Source organism: Brassica oleracea, chromosome C3, assembly GCF_000695525.1.
Source record: "Brassica oleracea var. oleracea cultivar TO1000 chromosome C3, BOL, whole genome shotgun sequence".
NCBI classification, from domain to species: Eukaryota; Viridiplantae; Streptophyta; class Magnoliopsida; order Brassicales; family Brassicaceae; genus Brassica; species Brassica oleracea.
The window spans coordinates 59,703,812-59,729,732 of record NC_027750.1 but is presented as its reverse complement, the minus strand read 5'-3'; the positions used below and the strand labels follow the sequence as shown (position 1 = coordinate 59,729,732).

The 25,921-nt window shown below is 37.1% G+C and overlaps 5 protein-coding genes across 5 annotated transcripts; 1 reads left to right on the top strand and 4 right to left on the bottom strand.

Moving 5' to 3' along the window:
* Positions 1-1,909: 1,909 nt before the first annotated feature.
* Positions 1,910-2,620, bottom strand: LOC106333860 (polyubiquitin-like). The gene has a single exon (XM_013772252.1). It carries the CDS (start codon positions 2,594-2,596, stop codon positions 1,973-1,975), a length of 624 nt encoding a protein of 207 aa, XP_013627706.1. The 5' UTR covers positions 2,597-2,620; the 3' UTR covers positions 1,910-1,972.
* A 2,046-nt stretch (positions 2,621-4,666) lies between these two features.
* On the top strand, positions 4,667-7,051 carry LOC106333854 (pentatricopeptide repeat-containing protein At3g24000, mitochondrial). The gene is made up of 2 exons (XM_013772245.1): positions 4,667-6,691; positions 6,960-7,051. The coding sequence occupies exon 1, from the start codon at positions 4,701-4,703 to the stop codon at positions 6,618-6,620; it is 1,920 nt and encodes a 639-aa protein (XP_013627699.1). The 5' UTR covers positions 4,667-4,700; the 3' UTR covers positions 6,621-6,691; positions 6,960-7,051.
* Positions 6,737-8,599, bottom strand: LOC106333855 (UDP-glucosyl transferase 73B2-like). The gene is made up of 2 exons (XM_013772246.1): positions 7,525-8,599; positions 6,737-7,441 (listed from the first exon to the last, which is right to left on the bottom strand). The coding sequence occupies exons 1-2, from the start codon at positions 8,516-8,518 to the stop codon at positions 6,984-6,986; spliced, it is 1,452 nt and encodes a 483-aa protein (XP_013627700.1). The 5' UTR covers positions 8,519-8,599; the 3' UTR covers positions 6,737-6,983.
* A 661-nt stretch (positions 8,600-9,260) lies between these two features.
* On the bottom strand, positions 9,261-11,058 carry LOC106333856 (UDP-glucosyl transferase 73B2-like). The gene has a single exon (XM_013772247.1). The coding sequence runs from the start codon at positions 10,924-10,926 to the stop codon at positions 9,475-9,477; it is 1,452 nt and encodes a 483-aa protein (XP_013627701.1). The 5' UTR covers positions 10,927-11,058; the 3' UTR covers positions 9,261-9,474.
* A 5,464-nt stretch (positions 11,059-16,522) lies between these two features.
* On the bottom strand, positions 16,523-18,504 carry LOC106328726 (UDP-glycosyltransferase 73B1-like). The gene is made up of 2 exons (XM_013767221.1): positions 17,392-18,504; positions 16,523-17,224 (listed from the first exon to the last, which is right to left on the bottom strand). The coding sequence occupies exons 1-2, from the start codon at positions 18,377-18,379 to the stop codon at positions 16,740-16,742; spliced, it is 1,473 nt and encodes a 490-aa protein (XP_013622675.1). The 5' UTR covers positions 18,380-18,504; the 3' UTR covers positions 16,523-16,739.
* Positions 18,505-25,921: the final 7,417 nt, after the last annotated feature.

The window sequence follows — 25,921 nt, the reverse complement described above, 5'->3', positions numbered from 1 at the left end:
GGCGGTGAAGCAATAGCCAATAATCGTTTGACACGTATGAAAGGTGACGTGTATTGGGCGTTGTTTACACGCAACCCTTAAATGGAAGATAATCTTTTCTTTGCCTTGACTTTAGGATTAGGAAAAGTATATTTTAGGATTAGGAAAAGTATAATTGCATACCAAACACCAACATGAAAACAATGCATATTTTTGCACCAATTTTTTTTGTCTAATTAGAAGAGATGTGTTCTATAGCAGAGACCTACGTACCTTGTTTTTAGAAGGCTCAGTGACTTGTAATACTGCTCATCTTTAGGTACCTGCAGGAAGAAAACAGCTTCAACATGGTCATGAATTCAAACAACAAAAGCGTAAACAACATCAAAGCAAGGCAAGCTTACTCAACAATAATAACATCAAAGCAAGGCAAAAGCTTAACCTCAGATAGAACAAGACAAGCTTACACAAAAACATACAAACAATAACCAGAAACATAACAAAATTAGCTTACACATTAAAAACAATCTCCATGTTGTCGAGCTTATTTTCAATGCTCATCAACATCATCTCCTGACAGTTCCTTCCATCCATTAGGACCCACGTGGTACACTGATCCATATGACAAGAGAAGAGTAATACTCCCTCCGTTTTTTAATGATAGATTTTTTTTTAAAAAAAAATTGCTTCAAAAAGATGTATTTTTGTGTTTTTTATGAAAAAATTGTAAACTTCAAGAAAATTAATTGAATTTATTGAATTATTATTGGTTAAAAGTTATTGAAAATTGAAAATTAAAAATTACAGAAAACAATACATTTATTATGGTAATTTAATGTGTTTTCTTAATATGTGTGAAAATACCAAAAAGTCTATCTTTTAGAAACGGAGGGAGTATTATATAACTAAACCACCCAAAATATTTTCTATGTGAAGCTGTTTGTTAAGAGACAAATGAGACAGAACAACTAACATGATTGCTTTATGTGTAGCCGCTTTATGAGAGACAAAAAGACCAAAGATCTTGTTCTTCTTTCCCTAAAGAGCATGTAATAGACAGTAAAGAGTTAGACCCATCTATTTATCTTTCCCTCAGCACTAAATGGACAGTAACGAGTTAAAACCCATCAATTTTATCTTTCCTTACAAATTACATCACGGTAACAAAGCAAAGAAAATGTAATCGACAGATTTATCCTTACCTGAGTGCATCGATGTTCATCAGCAACTTCAAAAGGTCCATCGTTCTTGAATCGTGGCTCAAAAGGAAATATAGAAGATGAAACAGAGAAGAGACTCTTCCTTGATCAAATGAGGAGATGAAGAACATGCATGAAAAAGTTGTGACGGATAGAAGTTTTTGTGCATCAAACGAGGAGATGAAGAACATGCATGGAGACTCTTTCTTGCTTCTTGGCTCTGAAAAATAACCTCAATAGGTTCAGCATTTATTTGTTTCTTGTACTACACGCATCACTCAGCTTGTGGATACAAAAAGTATCCCAATATCTCTGGAATTGAATTCCCTTGACATGAACAAGGTTTTTTTTTTTGTTAGATTGATTTTGGAAATTTTGTTCAAAACCTGCTTGTAACCGGATCTAAATACCCGTCTTTACGGGCTGATTTTAATATATCAATTACTATTAAAAAAAACACGCTTTTGCCTTTCTGTTCAACCAATATTTTACATTTGATTAAAAAAAACTTATCGTCTTATACCTCTTAATTATTTATGTAAAATATTATCAATAAATTTTATATAATCCGATTCAAAACTATTTTGAAGAGTATATAGAGCTCAAACTGAAGTGTGATTGCCTCTTTGGAGAAGAAGTAACTCAATAACAACAAGCTCCTCTTTTTTCCAGATCAAATGTTTTCTTATTAGTAATGTCTTAAGATCTTCCTAAGCACATACTTGCAGAAAGCTGTGGAAACAGATGACAATTATGGAAGATAAACAAGAAATTAACTTGAAGAAAAAGCTAGATTAAGAGCCACCGGAAACACTTCCGTTGAAAATCTCAATAGTATCACCATGATCAACACGGTGCCACCGGAACGACCGGTCATCCTCCATAACATTCTGTTTATATATAAAGAAATAACCTTCTTGAGGCAGACTTATCTGAAACCTCTGTTGAACCTTAACCAGCTCCTTCCTCAGCTCTCCCACGTTATCACTCGCGTTCACCTCCACAGGAATCTTCATTGTCCCGTTTTTCGGCAGCACCATCACTCTCAGCTTCTTAGGGTTGTTATTGTTGTTGTTGTTGTTGGTCTTAGCCATCATCACAGGCAAATCTTGACCGTTAAGGATCGGTTCTGTTGAGTTTGACGGTGGAGATTGCTCGGGTTTTAGCACTTGATTGTTGCGGTGTTGGTCGGTGCCTAGAGACGAGCTGATAATCTGTAGATGAGAGTTGTTGAGGATGGCACATTGTTCGATGTCGTGATCGTCTTGAAGAACCTTGCCTTGGAAGAGAAGGGTTTGTTTGGCGACAGGGATACATTGATACTTTTCGATCTTTTGTTTGATCTCTAGCACTGTGTCCCAGTACCCTAGTTCGATGCAGAACGTTGGGCCTCTTTGAACCTCGAAGAACACATCCATAGTTACATCAATCGTGTTTTAAGATCAATGGAGACTGATGATGAAGAGAAAAGTGAGATTTTGACGTTAGCTTCGGAGTTTTTGTAACGACAGTTTCCTCATAATGTGTTAACTACTGACCTATTTTCATGGATTCCTGATTTTTTTTTGTTATTTTACTTTATTATTTATTTCTCTCTTTTTTAACATAATTCTTTTTAATTCTTTAAAATTTGCTAATTTTGATAATGGTATTATCCTTCTTCCATCGTCTTAATTATATCTTGACAACAATTTTACTGCAAGATATTTTCTTTTCTTTTTTTAATATTTGATTCTATATATGCATCAACTCATATATTTTTATTTTGTAAGATTTATTTTGGATCCGAGCTCATTTCAAATTCAGTTGATAATATTTGAAGTTCGGATATCTTTTGATAGTAGACTAAGAGTTAACCCGCTCTACGAGCAGAGCTATATTGATTTTCAAATGTTAACTATATAACTATTTTTTGGATGTTGTATTCTGAATTGTATGTTTGTGTGGATACATGAGTGCTTTGAATTTATGGTATGAGTAATAGAAAGTTTTCATATTTTTGGGTTAAAATTATTGTATTGTAATGTTGATGTGAGCATTTTTTGCGATGTTTGAATTTTATTGTTGTTCGTGTGCTTAACCTAAGTGGTATTGGTGTTTAACCATTTTTGGAAATATAAAATAATGGTACAAGAAATAGCATATATCGAAACGTATCTAATTACACATATTGTATGTTTACACATATTTCCTTTAAAAAACCATAAAACTATACATTTGCATATATATGTTTAATGTAGTTTTTCATTTCTTGTATTGTATATTTACTCATTATTTATTTTTTCTTATATTGTATATTTATTTATTATATTTTTCTTGCTTTTATATCAAATGGTAATATTATGATAGATGTTTAATTTAATATTTCAATTTCTTATATTGTATATTTACTTATTATTTATTTTACTAAATATTTTTCAGATAGATGTTTAATTTAGTTTTTTTTAATTCATTGTATATTTATTTATTGTTTATTTTTTCTTATATTGTATATTTATTTATTCTAATTTTTTTGCTTTTATATCAAATGATTTTCTGTATAGATGTTTAATGTAAAATTTATATTTCTTATATTTTATATTTAATTTTTTCTTATATTGTATATTTACTATTTTTTATATTGTATATTTACTTATTCTAATATTACGTTAAATATTTAATGAAATATTTATATTTCTTATATTATATATTTACATATTATCTATTTTACTATATATTTTCATATAGATGTTTAATTTATTATTTTCCTTTCTCAATTATATATTTACTTATTGTATATTTTTTTTATATTGTATCAAAATAAACAATAAGTAAAATTAATTATTCTAATTTTCTTGTTTTTATATCAAATGATTTTTTTGATAGATGTTTAATGTAATATTTATATTTCTTATATTGTATATTTACTTATTGGGAACTTAGCAAATTTGGTTTGGTTTTCGGTTCATGTATCAAAATTGGGAACTTACTAATATCCAAGCAAATTTTGGTTTCAGCGTTTTGGTTAATTTAGAGTTAAGAAGTCAAAAAATTGGTTTTTGGGATTAAATATCATCCTTTCATGTTTTCAAATAAAAAAGTAGATACTTTAAATATTTCAGAAAAAATGTATCCGGATAGTTTTTTTTCAGATAATTCGATTAATAAATAATTTTAAAAAAATATTTGATTATTTAAAACTAATTATAGTTAATACTTATAAGTTTATAAACTATATTATAGAAATTTAGATACTCATTCGATTTCGGTTTGATTTTGGATTTTTAATTTTAAAATATAGGATCGGTTCGGGTAATTTACAGGAAACAAACCTAAACCTTTTTTTTTTTTTTTGAAACACATACAAACCTAAACCAAACCTCGTTTTCTGGTACAATTCAGTTTTTCCGTTATCGAAGCCTAAACTAAACCAATAGAAAGACAAAACAACTCATTATATACTGTACATAGTAACAAAGACCAAACACAACAAAATAAGTATCTAAATCTCCAAACAAGTTTGTTCTTTTAATTACATCAGTAATGCTCTCAACTTCCGTGAGTGTCACGTCTCGTCTCCTTTCTTTGAAAATTTATCGGGGTCTAGGTTCTATTCCGGCACCATTGTATGATTCCATAATCGAGCCTTTAGGGCTCCCATCCAATGATAATCTCCACAGGAGTAGAAATGGCGTTCGTGTCTTTGATCTCCTCGAGGGCAATGGTATTACCGCTTTGAGACGTCTCTACAACATGCTGCTCAAGGAATGTACAGTCTCCAAGCGAGTTGATCAGGGAAAGATCGTGCACGCCCATGTTGCCAAGTCTCTGTTCCGATGTGAGGTTGTTATGAACAACACTCTCCTCAACATGTATGCTAAATGCGGAAGCTTGGAAGAGGCTCGCAAGGTGTTCGACAAAATGCTTCAAAGAGACTTTGTCACGTGGACCACTTTGATTTCTGGTTACTCACAGCATGGTCGACCCATTGATGCGCTCGTCTTGTTTATTCAGATGCTTAGCGATGGGTTTATTCCTAATGAGTTCACGTTGTCCAGCGTTGTTAAAGCTGCAGCAGCTGAGCCTCGAGGATGCTGTGGTCAGCAACTTCACGGGTTCTGTCTCAAGTGCGGGTTTTATTTGAATGTTCACGTTGGTAGCTCTCTTCTTGACATGTACACTCGCTATGGTCTTATGGATGATGCGCAGCTGGTATTCGATGCGCTTGAGAGTAGGAATGATGTTTCTTGGAATGTTCTGATCGCTGGCCACGCGAGGAGGTGTGGTACAGAGAAGGCTCTTGAGCTTTTTCAACGAATGCTTAGAGAGGGTTTCAGACCTTCCCATTTCTCCTACTCCAGCATCTTTGGCGCTTGTTCCAGTACAGGGTTCTTGGAGCAAGGGAAATGGGTGCATGCTTATATGATTAAATCAGGTGAAAAGCTTGTGGCTTTCGCAGGAAACACTCTTATTGACATGTATGCGAAGTCAGGAAGCATCCATGACGCGAGAAAAATATTTGATAGATTGGCTAAGAGGGATGTTGTGTCTTGGAACTCGCTCCTCACTGCTTATGCTCAACATGGATTTGGAAGAGAAGCGGTTTGCTTGTTTGAAGAAATGAGAAGGGATGGGATTACTCCCAATGAGATATCTTTTCTCTCTGTGCTTACAGCTTGTAGCCATTCTGGTCTTTTAGATGAAGGTTGGCATTACTTTGAACTGATGAAGAGAGATGGGATAGTACCCAAGGCTTGGCACTATGTTACAATTGTTGATCTTCTTGGGCGTTCTGGTGATCTTGACAGGGCACTTAGATTTATCAGAGAGATGCCAATAGAACCCACTGCAGCCATCTGGAAAGCCCTGCTTAACGCTTGTAGGATGCATAAGAATGTGGAATTGGGAGCCTATGCAGCCGAGCATGTGTTTGAACTCGACCCTGATGACCCTGGTCCCCATGTAATACTATACAACATCTACGCCTCAGGTGGCAGATGGAACGATGCTGCAAGAGTGAGAAAGAAGATGAAGGAAAATGGAATTAAGAAAGAACCTGCGTGCAGCTGGGTAGAGATTGAGAACGCAATCCACATGTTTGTAGCGAATGATGAACGTCATCCGCAGAGGGAGGAGATTAGTCGCAAGTGGGAGGAGATTTATGCGAAGATCAAGGATTTGGGATATGTGCCAGACACCAGCCATGTAGTTGTCCATGTGGATCAACAGGAGAGGGAAGTGAATTTACAGTATCACAGCGAGAAAATTGCGTTGGCGTTTGCGCTTTTAAACACCCCTCCTGGTTCAACCATACACATAAAGAAGAACATACGGGTTTGTGGAGATTGCCACTCAGCAATTAAGTTGGTTTCAAAGGTGGTTGAGAGGGAGATCATTGTGAGGGATACAAATAGGTTCCACCATTTTAGGGATGGTAGTTGTTCTTGTGGGGATTATTGGTAGTGATAACTGAAGTAGAATCAGTGGCTTCTTCAGCTGATGTTACCTTCTCCTCTCGTTGAAGACGCAGACAGGTATCATCCTCTTTATTATAGAATGACAATTGGTCTCTGATATATAAAATTTATTGTAGCACAAGTGTACTCTTATTACCATAACAAAGACCAAAACGTATTGAAGTTCTGTCAGACATGTGTCAGCATGTGATTGAGCTTCTTACATCATAGTGGTTTCATCAACAACTCACGAAAAGACCGAACCTTAAAGAACTTACAGAAAGTTTCTAGACACAACTTCATATGATTTTCGCACACACTGACTCAGAATTGATGATTTGCTTAGATTTCAGGAGTATACAACTCAAAATCACGAGCTAAACTCTTCCATGAAGTTGCTTATGTCGTTAAAAGAAGACCCTCCTTCCTCCACGGCCGCTTTAGCCATCTCGGCAAGCTTCTTTGCCCGGCTACGCATCTCCTCAGCTTCTTCCCCAGCCAGTACCTCCTTCACCGCTTTCTCCACATTCTCTCTGCTAATGAAATCTCCCATAATCGCATGCTTGTTACTTCCCACGCTCACTCCAGTTCTGAGCACTTGCGTTACCAATATCTCGTTGTAGAACTGCTCAGCTCCAACCGGCCACGTCACCATCGGAAGCCCTGCAGCCACTCCTTCAAGAAGCGAGTTCCAGCCGCAATGGGTCACGAACACACCGGTTGCTTGGTGGTCAAGTATCAGAACCTGTGGAGCCCATCCTCGAATTATCATTCCTCTCCCTTTGACCCTCTCTTCAAACCCTTCTGGTAACCACTCTTCTTTGTCACCTGTTAATACAACTTTCAACACTTTAGTATATAACCTATCATGAACAAGCAATCAATACATGAGTTTTGTATATCATCAGTACCTGTGTTTTCACCATTTTTCCTGACAACCCAGATGAAACTTGTGTCAGAAGCTTCTAAACCTGCAGCTATCTCAATCAACTGCTCGTTCTTGATGTTAGCCACGCTCCCAAATGAAATGTAAACGACTGAATCTGGTTTCTTGGAGTCAAGCCACTTGAGGCATTCAGCTTCATCAATGCTTGCTTTCTTTCCTCTCTCAGCCTTCTCCTCAAATCCTCTGTTGTGAACCGAGAGCGGACCAATATGCCACGCTCTCTTTGCTACACTACTCTTGTAAAAATCAGCATAGTCAGGTTCAAGCTCGTAGAAGCTGTTCACAACAACACCTGAGCTCTTCGCTTCTGATTCTAAAACCTCGGTCATAAACTTCCCCATCTCGGTGTCTTCACCACGGTCTAAGATCTGTCCTTGAGTTATCACAATGTTCCCAGGGAGATCAGGGATCACAAATGGCTCGCTACTTGTAGCTACTCTCTTCTGTGGGTTATGCACTCTGATGCAATAACTAGCGCATAAAGAGAAGTAGCCAGTGCCGTGGAACACAAGTCTTGGCACATGGAACTTCTCAGCAGCTTCAGTAGCCCACGGGAAGAACATGTCGGCGATAAGACAGTCTGGTCTCCTGGTCTCGAGGAGCTTCTCAAGCTGGTCTTTGAAAAACCTGGTCGCCAAAAAGAATTTGGAGATCATGGCGCGTCTATCATCACTGTTGTTGGTTAAGGTGAAGAAGTCAGCGTTTTCGCATCCTTCTGGTAACCCGAGCTGGACGCAAGGAAAATCCAAAATCTGGATCTCGATTTGGAGACTCGGATTGAGGTTCTTGAATATGTCGATGGGTTTCTGGAGGATCTTAGCGTTGAGAGGTGTGGTTAGAATAGTGGACTTGGCTCCTCTGCTGGAGAATAGCTTAGCCATGTCTAGAGTTGGTATCATGTGACCATGAGCCATGATAGGGAAGAACATAACATGGAGCTTATGAGAGTTACTAGCCATGTTTGACTTTGACTGAAAAAAAATGATATGTTTCGAGAAATTTGAGAGAGATGAAAGATTCTGAAGCTTGTAGAAGAGTTGGTTATGCATCTCTCTATTTATATAACATACAAGAAACGTTTTGGTTTAATGAACCTGACGTCTTTGCATACGTCACTGATTTTGGGTTTTTTGGAATCTAGTATCTGTTTTCAAGGTATCGTGGAACCAATTTTTTTTTTAATTTATATATTTTATACCGATTCATATGAAATAACTCAAACTAATTGTTTCTTAATTAGTTTCGTTTGACCATCATCCGGCACGCTCCACTAGTTTAGATCAAGTCTCAGTGAAAATCAATTCAAAATCTACAATTATGTTGATATTTTGAGTAATTTTTTTAATTAATTGACTAGTATAATGTATAACTTGAAATTATGCTGTCACTTTTGTTAAAACAGTCAATATGAGTTTATATCTTAATAAAAAAAATATTCTAATAGGTTATCAATATGTAATAATTAATGTTGATGCTATTTAGAGAGTATTATTTGTATATCTATATCATAAAGTTTAACTGCTCTTTCGGTTCCATACCAACAAAGAATGAAAGAAAAGTCAAATCTTACGCATGCATGTGCATGTAACAAGACAAGATCATGTGTCACCACTTTCTCAAAACGCACATCTGTCGTTAACTCTTGTTTTTTTTTATGAAATCTCTCAAGTCTTAACGTTGGTGGATCTTTGACAAATGTAATTAAGACGTGATTTAAACATGTACCAGAATTTTTGGCGCCTCTTAGAATCAAACAGTTGGGAAAATTATTGACTGCCGCTTCTAGATACAAATTCATACTAGCTCGCTCAAGTGAAAATGAAAGATTGATTAACCTATATTCCTTGAATATTACATTAGGTTTTGTCTTATTCCCAATATAAGAGTTGTAACCAAAACTCTATACGAAGAATCATCATGAGCTGAACTCTTTTATGAAGTTGTTTAGATCGTTAAAAGAAGACCCTCCTTCTTCCACCGCAGCTTTAGCCATCTCCGCCAGCTTCTTCGCCCGTTTACGCCTCTCCTCCGCCTCTACCCCAACCAAGACCTCTCTCACCGCCTTCTCTACTTTCTCTCTACTAATGATATCATCTTCCATAGCTTTCACATGCTTTGTGGCTCCCACGCTCACTCCAGTTCTGAGAACTTGCGTAACCAACTTCTCGTTGTAGAATTGCTCTGCTCCAATAGGCCACGTCACCATAGGTAGCCCTGCAGCCACACCTTCAAGAAGCGAGTTCCAGCCACAGTGAGTCACAAACCCTCCTGTTGCTTGGTGCTCGAGTATCAGTACTTGTGGTGCCCATCCTCTTATTATCATTCCTCTTTCTTTGAGCCTCTCTTCAACCCCTTCTTGCAACCATTCTTCTTTGTCATCTGTGTTTTCCCTCACAACCCAAATAAAATTTGTGCCAGACGCTTCTAACCCTAGAGCGATCTCTCTCAGCTGCTTGTTCTTGAAGCAAGCCACGCTCCCAAATGAAATGTATATGACTGAATCTTGTTCCTTGGAGTCAAGCCATTTCAGGCATTCAGCTTCATCAATGCTAGCTTTCTTTCCTCTCTCAGCCTTCTCTTCAAATCCTCTGTTTATAACAGAGAGCGGACCGATATGCCACGCTCTCTTAGCTACAAATCTCTTGTAAAAGTCTGCGTGATCAGGTTCAAGCTCGTAGAAGCTGTTCACAACAACACCTGAGCTCTTCAGCTCTGATTCTCTCACATCAATCATGAACTTCCCCATCTCGGACTCGTTGTCTCCGTCTATGATCTGTTCTTGAGTTATCACTATGTCACCGGGGAGCTCTGGAATCACAAAGGGCTCACAACTCGAAGCTACTTTGTTCTGTGGTTTATGCATTTTAATGCAGTAACCAGCGCATAAAGAGAAGTAGCCAGTGCCGTGAAACACAAGTCTTGGCACATGAGACTTCTCAGCAGCTTCAGTAGCCCATGGGAAGAACATGTCGGCGATAAGACAGTCTGGTCTTGTCTTCTTGAGGAGAACCTCGAGCTGATCTTTGAAAAAACTTGTCGACATAAAGAATTTAAAGGCCATGTAGTTACTGTCGACGTTGGTGTTTGAGGTGAAGAAATCGACGTTCTCGCATCCTTCTGGTAACCCTAGCTCCACGCAAGGGAAATCGAAGATCTCGATATCGATATCAAGATTGGGATTCAGGTTCTTGAATACGTCGATGGGTTTCTGGAGGATCCTGGAGTTGAGAGGTGTGGTGATAATAGTGGACTTGGCTCCTCTGCTGGAGAGAAGCTTAGCCATGTCAAGAGTTGGTATCATGTGGCCATAAGCCATGAAAGGGAAGAACATAACATGGAGCTTGTGTTGTGGATTACTACTACTCATGTTTCTCTTGCTTTGGTTGCAAAGAAAATGAGATTTACTATGAGAATTTTGAGAAATAAGTTCAGAGAAGTAAAAGATTCTGAACCTCGTAGAAAAAGTAATATTTCTTGACGTATTGAATGATTGTGGGAGTCTTTGCTTGATGTATATATTTTATCATTACAGTATTTCTAAATATATAATGTATAAAATCCACCATCCACACGTAAGTTTGGATTCTTGTGAGATCATTTTGGGTAATGGATTCTGACGTATATGCATACGTAACTTGTTTTTGGTTTCATTGGTACTTCTCCTCTGTCAACTTGCCACACTTGTCGGAATCTAGGATCAGTTTTCAAGATTTATAGACCAACTTTGTTTTTCTTTGTCGGCTGTACCAAAAATAAATAACTTGTAAACTCTCAAGATGACACTTATATTAGTGCTTAATTTGACTAGTATACATTGAAATCGCCTAATCAATCCCATTTGACTAATCATTTAGAATTATCTTCCCGCCTAGCGTCTTAATCATCATAACATGGAGAAGTTTAATCTAAGAACATGATTAGTGGATAGTCTCTTAGACCAGGAGCAATAAAGGTGTTGAAAATCATTTTCAACGGTTGAAGAGGTGAGTGTTGAATTTTTATGTTAATCTACGTGTGTTCAACGGTCGTTGCAAAGTTTCAGCTGTTGAATTTTTTTTTGTGGTCTACAGATGACATGTGTCGCGCCATGAGTGGGTAGAAAATATTGAGAGTGTGAACGCACGCGCGCGGGATTACACGATTTTCTTTAATTTAATTCATGATAATATTTAAATGCTATCTTTCCATTGGCTGTACAGATTTCTTTTGATATTTATCTTCACCCAATAATCCGAACTCATTTATTTTATAATATAACTATTTTAAAAAAAGATAAAAAATTATATCAAAATTCAAGTTTTTTTTTATCTATAAATAGAGACTACTCTCATTTCGTTTGGATACAAAAAAAAACATCATTTTTCATTATAATCAACTATTTTAGTGTTTAAAATTTTTTTTGTTAAATGGATCCCAATAATAATCTTTTTAACACCCAAAACTCTTCTAATTTTTCGTTTAACTTCCAAAATCCCAACAATTATCAATTTCAAAACCAAACTTCCAACCAACCCCAAAATATACCAAATTATGGTTTCCCACCAAATTTCATCATGTCATCATTTGTTCCGAATTATCCTTCAAATTACGGATCAATGATGCAATATTTTTCTCAAACACCTCCATTTTCTTCTACTCCAACGGGTGATGCAAATATTACGAGAGCAACTGAATTTCCCAAATTTTGTACCCAAATAGCTCTTGGTGGCATAAGTGGTGCTAGCGAACCCATTCCCGACGCAAATGCAGATGAATCAGCTCAAGCTCGCCGTAGAAGCCCTAAGTGGACCACCGATCAAAACTTGGTGCTACTTAGTGGATGGATTAAATATGGAACAAACATCATTGTTGGCAGGAACCAGAAAAGCAAAGTATACTGGAGTAAAAATTTTGAGTATTGTAATGAGCATTGCTCATTTGATCCTCCCCGTGATGGAGCTTCATGTAGAAATAATTTCAACTATATGAATAAAAAGTTGAGCAAATGGAGTGGCGCTTACGATAACGCTAGGTGTATGCAACAAAGTGGATGGTCGGAGAATGATGTAATGGCAAAAGCGCACGAATTATATTCAAGTGGTAAAAATGAACATTTCAATTTAATGTCGGAGTGGCTTGTTGTTCGTGATCAACCGCGCTATGGTAGTCAAGTAGGAGGAAATACTGGCTTTATAAGTAGTGGATCTAAGAGATCCCGAGAGAGTGATGCCAGTGATTCGAACTCCGTAGGATCAAACTCTGTAGGATCAAGTGCTCGTCCAATGGAGAGAGAGGCAACAAAAAAAAGGCAAAAAGAAAAGCAAAGGTGCAGCTTTGGAAACCGTCAACGAAGAGTGGAATGAATACAAACAATTCAAACAGCAAGAATTGGAACGATTGGACAAAACAGCCAAGACACAAGAGGAGGCAAATCGATTGATGAAAGAAAAGATTGAAACCAAAAAAATGAAGATGTTCTTGAAGCTAAGTGAAAAAGAACATCTTGGTGACAAGAACAAACAGCTGTTAGAGAAGTTGAGCAATGATCTATTTAGAAATTAGTAATGTGTGTTTGTATTTTTCTTTTAATAATGTGTGTTTGTATTTTTCTTCTTTAATAATGTATGTTTTTTTTCACCTTTAATAATGCGTGTTTGTTTTTTTCTTCTTTAATAATGTTTGTTTGTATCTTTCTTTTTAAATAATGTGTTTTTTCGGCTTTAATAATGCGTGTTTTTTTTCACTTTAATAATTTTGTTTGTATGCAATACGTGACTTTCTGATTTTGTAAGAGAATCCAATCGTTATCTATTATTTATGCCAATTTAATGTATGCTTGGAGTCAAGAATTTTCATCCACTCAGGTTTTTATAAATGGAAACTCATTTTCCCGTAAATGTATCAATAACACAATTTCATCTTACAAAAAAATATCAATGGATCCATCAGAATTTCCTTTCGATATCAAAGTGTACAAAAAACAGTGTGAGCTTGAGGAGAGGTATATCTAACACCGGTTTATAGAGCGCCGAAAAAAATTGAGAAAGACCATACGTCTTGTAGCAAGAGAAAATACTTCAAGAAAGATCATGTAGCAGCGAATCAAAGGCTGATTGATGACTAATTTGCCAATCAACCTACATATGATGAACAAATGTTTTGTCGGCGATTTCGGATGCGAAAATATGCTTTTCTTCGGATCATTGGAGACTTATCAAGGAGTGACAACTATTTCACCCAACGAGTTGACGCAACAAATAAGGAAGGTATTTCTCCATTAGCAAAATGCACTACTGCCAATTGAATGTTAGTGTATGGTGTTGATGCCGATGCGATTGACGAATATATCAAAATAGGAGGTACTACAGCATTAGAGTGCTTGCGCCGTTTATGTAAAGGAATCATACGGTTGTATGAGCAAGAGTATCTTAGAGCTCCAATTAAAGATGACTTGCAAAAAAATTTGCATGCCAGTGAGATGAGGGGGTTTCTAGGGATGATCGGGTGTATTGATTGCATGCATTGGGAATGGAAAAAATTTCCAACAGCATGGGAAGGTCAGTTTACTCGGGGAGATAAGGGAACCACCACGGTTATACTTGAAGCAGTTGTATCTCATGATCTATGGATTTGACATGCCTTTTTTGGATGTCCGGGAACATTAAACGATATAAATGTTCTAGATCATTCGCCGGTGTTTGATGATGTTGAACAAGGTAATACTCCAAGAGTAAAGTTTTTTGTAAACCAACGTCCATATGACATGGCATATTATCTAGCTGATGGTATCTATCATTCTTATTCAACTTTTGTCAAATCAATCTGACTTCCTCAAAGTGAACCAGATAAGTTATTTGCAAAATATCAAGAAGGGTATCAGAAGGACATCGAGCGCGCATTTGGGGTATTACAAGCTCGGTTTAAAATCATTCGTGAACCAGCTCGCATGTGGGAGATATCGGATCTTGCTATCATCATGCGGTCATGTATCATATTGCATAATATGATTGTTGAGAATGAGCGAGATACATATGCTCAGAATTGGACCGATTATGATCAATCTGAGGCAAGTGGTTCGAGTACACCACAACCATTTTCTACTGAGGTGCTACCAGCATTTGCAAATCATGTGCGTACTAGATTTGAATTACGTGATTCAACTATACATCATGAATTACAATCAGATCTAGTTAAACACATATGGGTAAAATTTGGAATGTTTCATGTTTAATTTTTTTTTAAAAAATATGTATGTGCTTTAAGAGTTTTAATGTATTTTTATTTTGTGTGCTTTGTATCTTGTGTGTTTAAAATTTCTTAATAATATGTGTTTGTATCGTGTGTATTTAAATTTTCCTAATTTTAGTTGTTTAAATAATAATAAGTTTCGTATATTTGAAAATAAAATTTGGTAAATATCTTAGTTAAAAAAATAAATATGTTCTTAATTTTGATTGTTTTATTAATACAGATTTTGGTACTATTTAAAAATTAAGCTAAGTATAATAATTCAAAATAAATATTATTAAAAGTTTTGTTATTTTAGTTTTTAATTTAATTGTAAAAAACAAAAATATGAATTAAGAGTTGTGGGGTATGGTGGTGAATTTTTTAAAATAAACTATTGTAGAGGTGTATATTGAAGTAGATGTTGAATAAATGAGGTGGAAGAGAGAAAAGATAATGTGGAGCGTTAAAAAGAAAAAAATAGGATGTTGAATATGTGGAAGGTGTTGAAACCATTGTATATGGTCTTATAGAAAGTACATTGCAATTAATATATTAGTATTCTAGTATTAACTTTTATCTAATTAAATTTTAGTGGAAATAAAAATTTAATCCAGAGTGACATATGGAGGTTTTTGAGGAGTGTCTAGAGCATGATTATTGGAGGTTCTTAGGGTGGGGTTCTTAGCTTTTGTAGTTAAAAGTTAAGAGACGTGTTCTTATATTCCTCTAAGAACTCCATCCTAAAAACCCCAATAAAACCATGATTATCGCGGTAGTTAATGGGGTTTCTTAAAACAAATTAGTGCGTGGACCCCAGCAAAGTTTTTAAAACCGGTGACAGAAACAACAAAATGAGGATCGATTGTAGAGGATTTTTTGCACTGTTCGCGGATCCCACCGACACGTGTCAGTCCGCGATTGGTTCACTTTTAATTTTTTTTTTCTGACAAAAAAAAAAAAAATTTGCCTAGGAAACCGTGAACGGTTTCAGGGTTAATTATGCTCTAATCATGCTATTAACGTTTCTTGCCACCAATCGATCCTCACTTTTTTAACATCCTCTCTCGTACTTTTTTTTATTTTTTACTATTATTTTGTTTGAAAGATTCTAATATTTTGGTACCACTGCTGAAGTGCTGATGCTCTAATGATTCCAGGATACTTTTCTTGAAGTATTGGGTCTTTAGACTTTATATTAGAGAAAGCTAAGTTGATAAGTTCATAGCACGTGGTTTGAGACTGTCCACCAATAAAGAAGACTTGTAAGAACACAACTTGCCATTCGCCTTATGGAGACCGGAGAAAAAAAAAGATAGAATACTACTAACCTTATATTATTGATATAAATAGACTTTATTGAAGTTACTTATTGCATGCAAGAAAAGAAAGAAGCCTGTATACATTTCTAGAAGCCCTACATAAAAACTGCAGACTTTAAAGAATTATATCTGGAGATAGTTTGATGCTAATCGAGTAAAGTTTTGTATGTCATTAGGAAGTGATGTTGGGAGTGTGCCAAATGTTAGTGGAATCCTTATGGTTCATGTTCTTCGCTTCAACCGAGCTAACAATATTAGAAGACGGAACTGATGAAGGGGTTTGTGTTTTGATTACTCAAGAACTTAATTTCACGTTTCTTTACCTATAAAGTTGAATGATCTATACATATTAACTACTTAAATTTTGGGGGACAAAATGAATGTTTTATCAATCGCTACGCGTAAGATCGGCCCTGAATATTACAAACCAGGTCATTCATTCTAAATTTTACTGCACAGATACTAATATTCTTTTTCACATAACATAAGAGTCAAGAGAGTACTTTCAAACTAAGTAAAACATGTGACATCGTAGAGTAAACAGTATAGTAGAACAACATACTAAATCGTTCTGATTCGAGAAAGTAACTCAAACCAACAACATCGTTATTGTTTGTCAATAACATTTGTTTCTTAACATAGAAAAAAAAGATCAACTTCTTTTTTCCTCTTCTTTTTGCAACCTAACCAACTTAAGCTCTTCCATCAACCTGTTCACTTCAATATCTGAAGATCCACCTTCTCTCACCGCATCTTTCGCCATATCCGCTAACTGCTTAGCCCGTTTCCTCATCTCTTCTCCAGCCATCACTTCCCTTACAGCTTTCTCCACTTTCTCTTTGGTAATGAAATCTCCATCAGGTTTCATCATCTTCTTTACTCCTACACTCACTCCTGTTTTCAACACTTGTGTTACCAACTTCTCGTTGTAGAACTGCTCTGCTCCAATGGGCCATGTCACCATTGGTAGCCCTGATGCTACACCTTCTAGAAGCGAGTTCCATCCGCAATGTGTCAAAAATCCTCCAACTGCTTGATGGTCTAGTATTACAACTTGTGGCGCCCAGCCACGGATTATCAATCCTCTTCCTTTCATCTTCTCTTCGAACCCCTCAGGTAACCACTCTTCCTTATCACCTATTCACAACACAAGACATAAAAATAGTGTTCTAAAAAACGGTCTAGGCGGCATTTAGTCCCCTATAAAGCATCTTTATAGTAGAATCCCAAATCATTTTTTTACTTTAAATAAAACAGAAGGCAATGTTGCAAATAATGGCTAGAAAGATATGTTTGATGAGTACCTTGGCTGCCACTTTTGTTTACCACCCATATAAAATCATGTCCTGACATATCCAAGCCAGCTGCAATCTCAACGAGCTGCTCGTTGTTGAAGCTCAACATGGTTCCAAATGACAAGTAAATCACTGATTCACGTCTCTTGGAATCAAGCCATTTCAAACATTCATGCTCATCGATGCTAGCCTTTTTGCCCCTCTCTGCTTTCTCCTTGAACTCTCTGTTCCCTAGAGAAAGCGGACCGATACTCCATGCCCTTTGGGCCACAGAACTCTTGTAAAAATCGGAGTAAGCAGGTTCAAGCTCGTGGAAGCTGTTCACCAACACACCAAAGCTGCTTCTCTCTGAGTCTCTCAGTTCCTTCATAAACTTCCCCATCACAGACTCTGCTTCTTTCTCTATGACCTGTTCCTCTGTGATCACAATATCTCCGGGGAGTTCAGGAATCACAAAGGGCTCAGAACTCGAAGCAACGTTCTTGTAAGGCTTGTGGAGCCTTAAGCAATGAGAAGCACATAAAGAGAAGTAGCCTGTGCCGTGGAACACAAGTCTTGGTACACCAAACTTCTCAGCGAGTTTAGTTGCCCAAGGGAGGAACATATTGGCGACAAGACAGTCTGGTCTCACTGTCTCGAGGAGCTGCTCTAACTGCTCTTTGAAATATTCCATTGAAAGTAGAAACTTGCGGTTCAAGTCACCTGTGTTAAGGTCAGGATTAGAGAAGAAGAAATCGGTGTTCTCGCATCCTTGGGGCAACCCTAGCTCTGTGCAAGGGAAATGGAGGATGTGGATGGTGATGTCTTCGAGTCCAGGGTTGTCCTCGTTGAATGATTTGATGGGTTTCTCGAGGATCTTGGCGTTGAGAGGTGTGGTTAGAATAGTGGATTTGGCTCCTTTGGTGGAGAAGAGCTTGGCCATGTCAAGAGTTGGTATCATGTGGCCATGAGCCATGTAAGGGAAGAGGAAGATATGGAGCTTTGAGGCTTCGCCCATGTTTGTCTGCGGAGAAAACAAGAAGTGGATTTTGCAGAGACGAGGAGAAACGTTTCTGTTAATTTTTGTTTGAACTTTGGATGTTCAAGGTAGGATCGAGAGATATATTAATTAGTATATAAAAATACTAATTAATATGTGGAAACACCATCTTTTTAGGGCCATTGAGTTATAATCTTGACTTTGACTCTATTGAATTTTCAGAATAGTTGTACGAAACAATCAATACAAAGACTTTTCTGTCAAAATATATTTGACGAAATGGGATAAGCTTGGGGTTTTAAAGTTAAACTATCGTCATGGCATTCGTCAGTTTTCTTCTAGAAGTTTTCTTCCAGAAAAAACATATATAATCTCTAAGCCCATGTGAATGTGATTCTACCTGTCTCAAGATGGAACTCACCGCAATTTTAAGTACACATCTGGCCCGAGATTTAATAAATTCAGCTTCCTGGGCTTTTCCTTGATTAGCTTTAAACTTCCTGGGCCAAAACCGAAACCATACGGTTTAGTAATCTTTCTCCGATTGACAATTATGTCCGGTACGATTTTCTTACTGAAATGTAAAACTTATTCAACGTTCAACGATCCGGTACGATTCCATTGGTTCAGGCCTTTTTTTTTTTTTTTTCCCAACAATTTGATCTCTTATATTGCTGGTAAAAGGAATACAAGAAAGTTAAGAGGACCAAGATATTACATAATTCTGATCATTTATCCTGGCCATTTTTGCAAGCAGATCTGCATATTGTGTACAAGTTCTAGGAACGAAAGAGAAACTGAAGCTATTGTTTTTAGAGTAGTTCCAAATGTCTTGAATAATGGATGTTGCTTCATTGATGTTCACTTCAGCTTCTTTATGACTTTCCCAAGCTTGCACCTCATATAAAATTTTAATTAGAAGATGGCAGTCGCTTACAAACATAACTTTCTTGTAAGACAGTCTAACCATTTGCTGAACTGCTAGCAACATGGCTGACGCTTCTGCTACCAACGGAGAGATCGTTTGATGTATTGCAGAACTTCCACGGATACGAAGAGTGCCTTCTCTGCTGTGTAAGGACCACCCGATGCCAGCTTTATCTGTTGGCGATATCCAAGAAGCATCTACAATGCAGTAATCCTTAGTTTCTGGCCGGAGAACTTCTTGAATGGAATTGATCTTGGAGCGTTGAGGTTGTTCGGTGTGTACATTAGCTTTGATCATCGCCTTCATCCAAGTTTTTTAGTCCAAGTGAGCTGCATGTATAACACTGAGAATATGATCTCTTTTATTCTCAAACAATACTTTGTTTTGCATTTTCCATATTCTCCATCCAAGAAACCATGGTAAAGTGTTTTGCGGGTTTCTATCTTGACTGTTAAAGAAGCCAAGTATGGTCTGCGGTATTATATCTGCTTAATTAACATCAATAGCAGTGCTAATTTCCGAAAGAGACCAAATCTCTTTGGCTACTCTACAGCAGAAAAGCATATGAGATAGTGTTTCAACTTCCTCCCCGCATATTTGACAGTCTCTAGCTATTTTAATTCCTCGTTTACCTAAATTATCAGCTACTGGGATTCCATTATGGAGAACTTTCCACCAAAATATTTTTATCTTAGGGGGAATACTAGGTTTTCATAGTCTAGCTGACAAGTGATTCTTTAATGTTGAAGAATGTAAAGAGAAAACATGAGCATCTTGACTTGTGTTAATGTCCAGTTGACGCTGAATATAATATCCTGATTTGACCGAGTATGTTCCAAAGGTAGTATAGATGCAATAAGCTTGTCTTTACCACCAGTAGTACTCGGTCTGATTCTGAGCACAGTAGTGACGTCTCTTTCCTCTATCAAATTCCTGAGCTTCTGCTCATCCCAAAGTTTTGTTCCTGGAATAAACAAGTCCTTGACCAGGAGATGAGGGTTAGCGAAAGTTCCAGGGTTTATAGGGATGAGGAGATTTGATTGAGGAAGCCATTTATCTTTCCAAAACCTGACATGCTCTCCATCTCTGACGATCCATCTTGTACCCTGGCTAATAAGAGGTTGGGTTTGTATTATGCTCTTCCACGCATAGCTCGATGTTGGATAGCAGCCAGTTTCCATAAAATCAACTTTCCTGTAATATTTAGCCTTTTATACCCTAGCCAACAAGGTAGAAGGGCATGACATTAATCTCCAAGCTTGTTTTGCTAGGAGGGCCTTATTGAAAGCAAACATATCTCGTATTCCTAAACCCCATCTTTTCTGGAAGCTGTGATTTTGTTCCAAGCTATCCAAGGTATCTTATGTCTGTCTTTAGTAGCTGACCACCAAAATTGCCTCATCGCTTTCGTAATTTCCTGAAGCAAAGTTTTAGGCAGTAAAAAACATGACATTTTATATGCAGGAAGAGCTGTTATGACTGCCTTAAGAAGGACTTCTTTACGAGCAGGAGACAAAAACTTTGAGTACCAACTATCCAACTTATTCCTTATACGCTGTGTAATATATTGAAATGTCTCCTTTCTATTTTTACCTATATACTCAGGCAGTCCTAAATATTTTCCAAACCACCTATTTTTGATATTCCCTGAGCATTCAATATTTGTTGTTGGAGATGGTGAGGAGTACCTTTACCAAAAGTGATAGTCGACTTTGAGAAGTTGACTTCTTGTCATGATGCTTGTTTATATAGATTGAGGATATGAGACAAGTTTTTTGTTTCTTCAGGTGTGGCTTTGCAGAAGACTAGCGAGTCATCTGCAAAAAATAGATGGGATATGGCAGGGCCGCTACTTGAGGCTTTAAAACCATGTAATTTCTTTGCATGGATGCTATTTTTAATCAATCTAGATAATCCTTTTGTACATATAATATAGAGATATGGCGAAATAGGATCACCTTGCCTTAGTCCACGCTTTGGTTTAATCTCTCTAGTTGGCTCTCCATTGATCAGTACAGAATAGGAAACTGTACAGATACATATCTTGAGCCACTCCCTCCATTTTGAGTAGAAGCCCATTTTCATCATAACTGTATCAATAAACTTCCATTCAACTTTGTCAAACGCCTTAGCAATATCCAATTTCAATGCCATAAACTTATTCTTTAAATTCTTGGTATGAAAGAAATGCATTAGTTCATGTGCAATCAACACATTATCTGTTATGAGGCGCCCAGGGATAAAAGAAGATTGGTTTTCAGATAAAATATCATTCAGCCAAGGCTTTAACCGCTCCGCCAAGATTTTAGATATCAACTTGTAGACTACATTGGCTAAGCTTATAGGTCGATAGTCTTTAATGGCTAAAGGATTCTCAATTTTGGGAATTAAGCTCAGATAGGTTTGGTTTAATTTGGGGTCTAAAATAGATTGCTCAAAGAAGAGGTTGACGTAAGAAATAACACCTGATTTGATTGTGTTCCAATGGTGCTGAAAGAAGCCAACTGTCATCCCGTCTGGTCCTGGAGACTTATCCGGGTTCATTGCAAATAAAGCTTTCCTTATCTCCTCCTCAGTGACTGGTCTAGTGAGGCTCGCATTCACTTCTTCTGATACTGTTCTAGGAATCCCATTTAGAAGGTCAGGCTCAATATTCACTCCATTACTCTTATATATAAAATGAAAGTAATTGACAGAGTGAGTATGTATATCCTTAGCTTTAGTATAGATATTCTCACGGTCATCCTGAACATGGATGATTCTGTTGTAGCTTCGTCTCTGCTTTGTTTTGGCATGGAAATATCTTGTATTTCTGTCTCCTGCTTGGAGCCATAGAACCCTACTTTTGTTTCTCCAAAACTCCTCTTCAAGCCTATATTGCAGATGAAGCTCAGTTTTTAGAACCCCAAGTCGATCATAATCAATAGTCGGTGCTTCATAAGCCTTTTGTATATCTGCTTTTAGTTGTTGAATAAGTTTACCTGAGTTGGTATTTTGTTTGCTTCTCCACTGGGATATTGCTCTTCGGCATTTGTTGAGGATTTGATGGATATCTTTACCCGAAAGGCTAGAACATTCTTCATTCCACACCTGATTAATAACATGTCTCAAGTCAGGAAACAATCTCCAACGGCAATCATATTTAAAAAAATTCCTTCTCTTGCATTTCTCTGCTTCAGTATTAACAAGTAAAGGTCGATGATCAGACCCAATCCAAGGAAGCAAGCTAACATGAGCAGCGGGATACATTTCTAGCCAATCACAATTCGCTACAGCTCTGTTTAATTCAGACATAATGGTGTATTTCGCTCTTTTTCCCATCCAAGTGAACTTGCCTCCTAGAGTTTTGAGATCTTGCAATCCAAGAACAACTAGCATTTTGGTAAATAGTTTTAGCGAGGAAACTGACCTTTTAATGCCTCCTTGTTTCTCTGTGGTGTACTTGACATCATTAAAGTCTCCAATCATCATTCTATGCTTATTCTGAAGAAAACATGCATGCTCAAAGTTTATAATATGGTGCCATTGACTCTCTCTATATTTTTTTAACATGATTTCCATATATATAAGAAAACCAAAAAGTATTGGTGTCATCTTCAACTGTCATATTAGTACAATACAGATTAGGGTTATCCAAAAAAGTTATCTTGACCCTTTCATTCCAAAAAATTGCAGAACCTCCACTAATACCAGAAGCAGACACTATTACCGAGTTATGATATCCTAGGTCGTTCGCTAGACCCTTAGCAACACTATTTACATTATTTGTTTCAACTAGAAGCATGATATCAGGGTTGTGAGTTCTCCTGATATCTTTGAGATGCGGAACTATCAGAGCGCTTCCTAATCCCTGACAGTTCCAGTGCAAAAGCTTCATGGCTCCATTGGTGGTTTAAGGTCAACCACCAAACCATTGTTATCTTGCAGATGGATGTAATAAGAGTCAACTATACCAGAGAGAAATAACACACAGACTTCAGCACCCTTTAACGCAACAGACGCTATGAATTTTTCATCACAAATCTGTCCTAGTTTCAATCCAATTCTTCTAATCAATCCACCCCTCAAGTAATCATTTGAACACTCATATGATCTTACCCAAGGTGGATTATTTTGTAGGAAGCTGAGGTGGTTGCTTTCGCCCAGCTTTCCAATAATTATTTTCCAGCCTCGGTAGTCATATAGAATCTTCTCCAGGACAATCAACATCTCAGCTTCTGCCAGGTTTTGATAAACTGAGCTCTTTTCTTTAGGATCCTGAAAAAGCTTATGGATTCCCTCATACTCCTGTTGGGTCTTTGCGAGCACTTCCTGATGTTAGGAGTTTTCAAGGCTCCTAAGACAAATGTTGTAGTATAAATGATTGTCGGACCAATTCTAAGGGATTTCAAGCACTAGGAATGCAAGTACTTACTTAATCTAAGTGCAACCGATGATTTAAAGAGTTTTCTAAACTAATGATTAATACTAATGCAGTTTCAGAATAATAAAAACGGTAAATGAGTCGACTTTCTTAACTAAGGAAAATGAGAACTCATGGGCATAGGAATTAGACCTTGGGTGATCAAGTTTCGAACTAAGGATGGCAGACGAACAATCAAACTATCAATCTTAAGCTTAGACACGATCCTAAACAAACTCTATGCCTAGATGAATGTTCATTTAGTAACACATTTCAAACAACAAATGTCTTTGGTTGAATAATGTGGAATCAATCATTACTAACAGGTCCAAGGCTATCTTAGCACTTCTAACAACAAATGTCTTTGGCAAAATATGCTAAAAGCTTAGAAGAGTTGTTTCAGGCATTTCATCGAACACCTTTTGGGTGGGAAATGTCTAAAGATCAACTTTTGAGGAGCTAACTCAGAAGATGCATTATGATTACTCTACTAGCAAGGTTTTGGAATGATTTACTCTAAAACATCCTAGCTCTAACCTAATCACCCTTAATCTTCCTAACCCATGAATTCAAATGGTGATTACTCACTACTCTTCATGATTCCTCTTAAACCCATTTTGGATTTCAGATTAATCATACAGAGGGATACAACAACGAACTGGAAAACACAGGATTGCAATAACTAGATGAACAAAGATGATTTAAGAGATGAACTTTCCAAAGGTTTTTCTTAGAACAAAAGATAATCTGTCTGGTGGCTGCCAAAAGTACTTAAAACATAGGTTTTCAGAAGTAAAAACGTGCATAATGAAATGACCAAAAGGCCCTTGAGTAGAAATGAATTCGAGCAAACAGAAGGCGAGCAGCGACCTCCAGTAGTCGCTCCGGGAGGTCGCTCCGGGAGGTCGCTCCAGGCTTCGGGAGCGACCTGGAGGGGTCACTGTGAGACGTCGCTCTGGGTCGCTCTTCGCGAGCGACCTCACTGTGTCGCTCCGGTCACGTCACTTCGGGTGATGGAGACGCGAGCGACCTCGCTGTGTCGCTCCGGTCAAGTCGCTCTGAAAGGGTGTCACAGCGACTTTACGGTGTCGCTCCGGTGAGGTCGCTCCCATGCACTGCTCGTCCAATGATCACCTTTATCACCTCTTTTGAGCTCCAAATGCACCCAAATGTCTCCAAGAACTCCATGTGGTACTCCAATACCTGATAAGGACTCATGTATGCAAAATGCAACCTAAACATGGCTAAATCCTAGTCTATATGATCAAAATGCCTTTTTTTTTTGAAATCTATAAAGGATTTTCTTAACTTCTAAACAAATCTTAGCTCTAAATAACTTTGCTAGCCCCCTTTTCTTTCTTTTTTATTTTATTTTATTTTATTTTATTTTATTTATTTTTTTATTTTTTTTTATTTTTTGTTTTTGTTTTTGTTTGGGGGCCAAGACTTTTCACAAATCGAGCTAGAAGTTTTTCTACTTATCACATAAAGACTAGTCAATAAAACACAAGAGTTCACTCTTTTCCTTCAATTTTCTCATACTCCCAAATCAAACTTCACAACACTCACCTCCATCCTATGGCTAGACAATAATGTGCCTAATCTAGCAAGAATGAAGATCAAGCATTGTCGTTCCCGATACTCTCAACATTATGTACATGTAAGACTTTCCGAAAAAAGCCTCACTCATCAATCAATGAAGGCTTAAACAGAGGAAGGGATTTTGGGGAGAGGTCTACCCCTAGAGGTTGTCAAAAAAGATTGGCATAAAGGATGTGACAACTCAAGTGTGTATATCCATGATTCAGTACACAAGGGACCATGAGCAAGATGCATTAAGTTCGTTCAGTTCAAATAAGGTTGTAGTTGGCTTCAAAGACTGAGTTTCAGCAATCAACAAGTTTCAGGAAGAGTTTTCAAGGCTCGAAGCATACAAGTCCTTTTGAGAGGTGCATAAGCTACTCAGGTGCAAAGTAATGTTCTTTACAAGGCATTTAAAATCATTGCTCCCAATGCAAGTGAATGCAACCTATATGCTCTAGACTCTCCTAGAAATGCAAATGATGCAAACTAAATGATTTTTTTTTATGCAAATAGATATGCAATGCATGACTCAATGAAACAACATCAAAGCAAACATGATCAAATACTTGGTACCTCTCCCAAACTTAAATGACACAGTCTCTGTGTTGTCAAGGAGAGAGAGATACCCAAAAAGAGAAAACTAATA

Excerpts from the sequence above, each read along its gene's own strand:
- LOC106333860 (XM_013772252.1), bottom strand. The coding sequence starts at position 2,596 with ATGGATGTGTTCTTCGAGGTTCAAAGAGGCCCAACGTTCTGCATCGAA.
- LOC106333854 (XM_013772245.1), top strand. The coding sequence starts at position 4,701 with ATGCTCTCAACTTCCGTGAGTGTCACGTCTCGTCTCCTTTCTTTGAAA.
- LOC106333855 (XM_013772246.1), bottom strand. The coding sequence starts at position 8,518 with ATGGCTAGTAACTCTCATAAGCTCCATGTTATGTTCTTCCCTATCATG. Across the intron at positions 7,442-7,524 it reads GAAAAATGGTGAAAACACAG|GTGACAAAGAAGAGTGGTTA; the intron begins GTACTGATGATA and ends TTGTATTAACAG.
- LOC106333856 (XM_013772247.1), bottom strand. The coding sequence starts at position 10,926 with ATGAGTAGTAGTAATCCACAACACAAGCTCCATGTTATGTTCTTCCCT.
- LOC106328726 (XM_013767221.1), bottom strand. The coding sequence starts at position 18,379 with ATGGGCGAAGCCTCAAAGCTCCATATCTTCCTCTTCCCTTACATGGCT. Across the intron at positions 17,225-17,391 it reads AAACAAAAGTGGCAGCCAAG|GTGATAAGGAAGAGTGGTTA; the intron begins GTACTCATCAAA and ends TGTTGTGAATAG.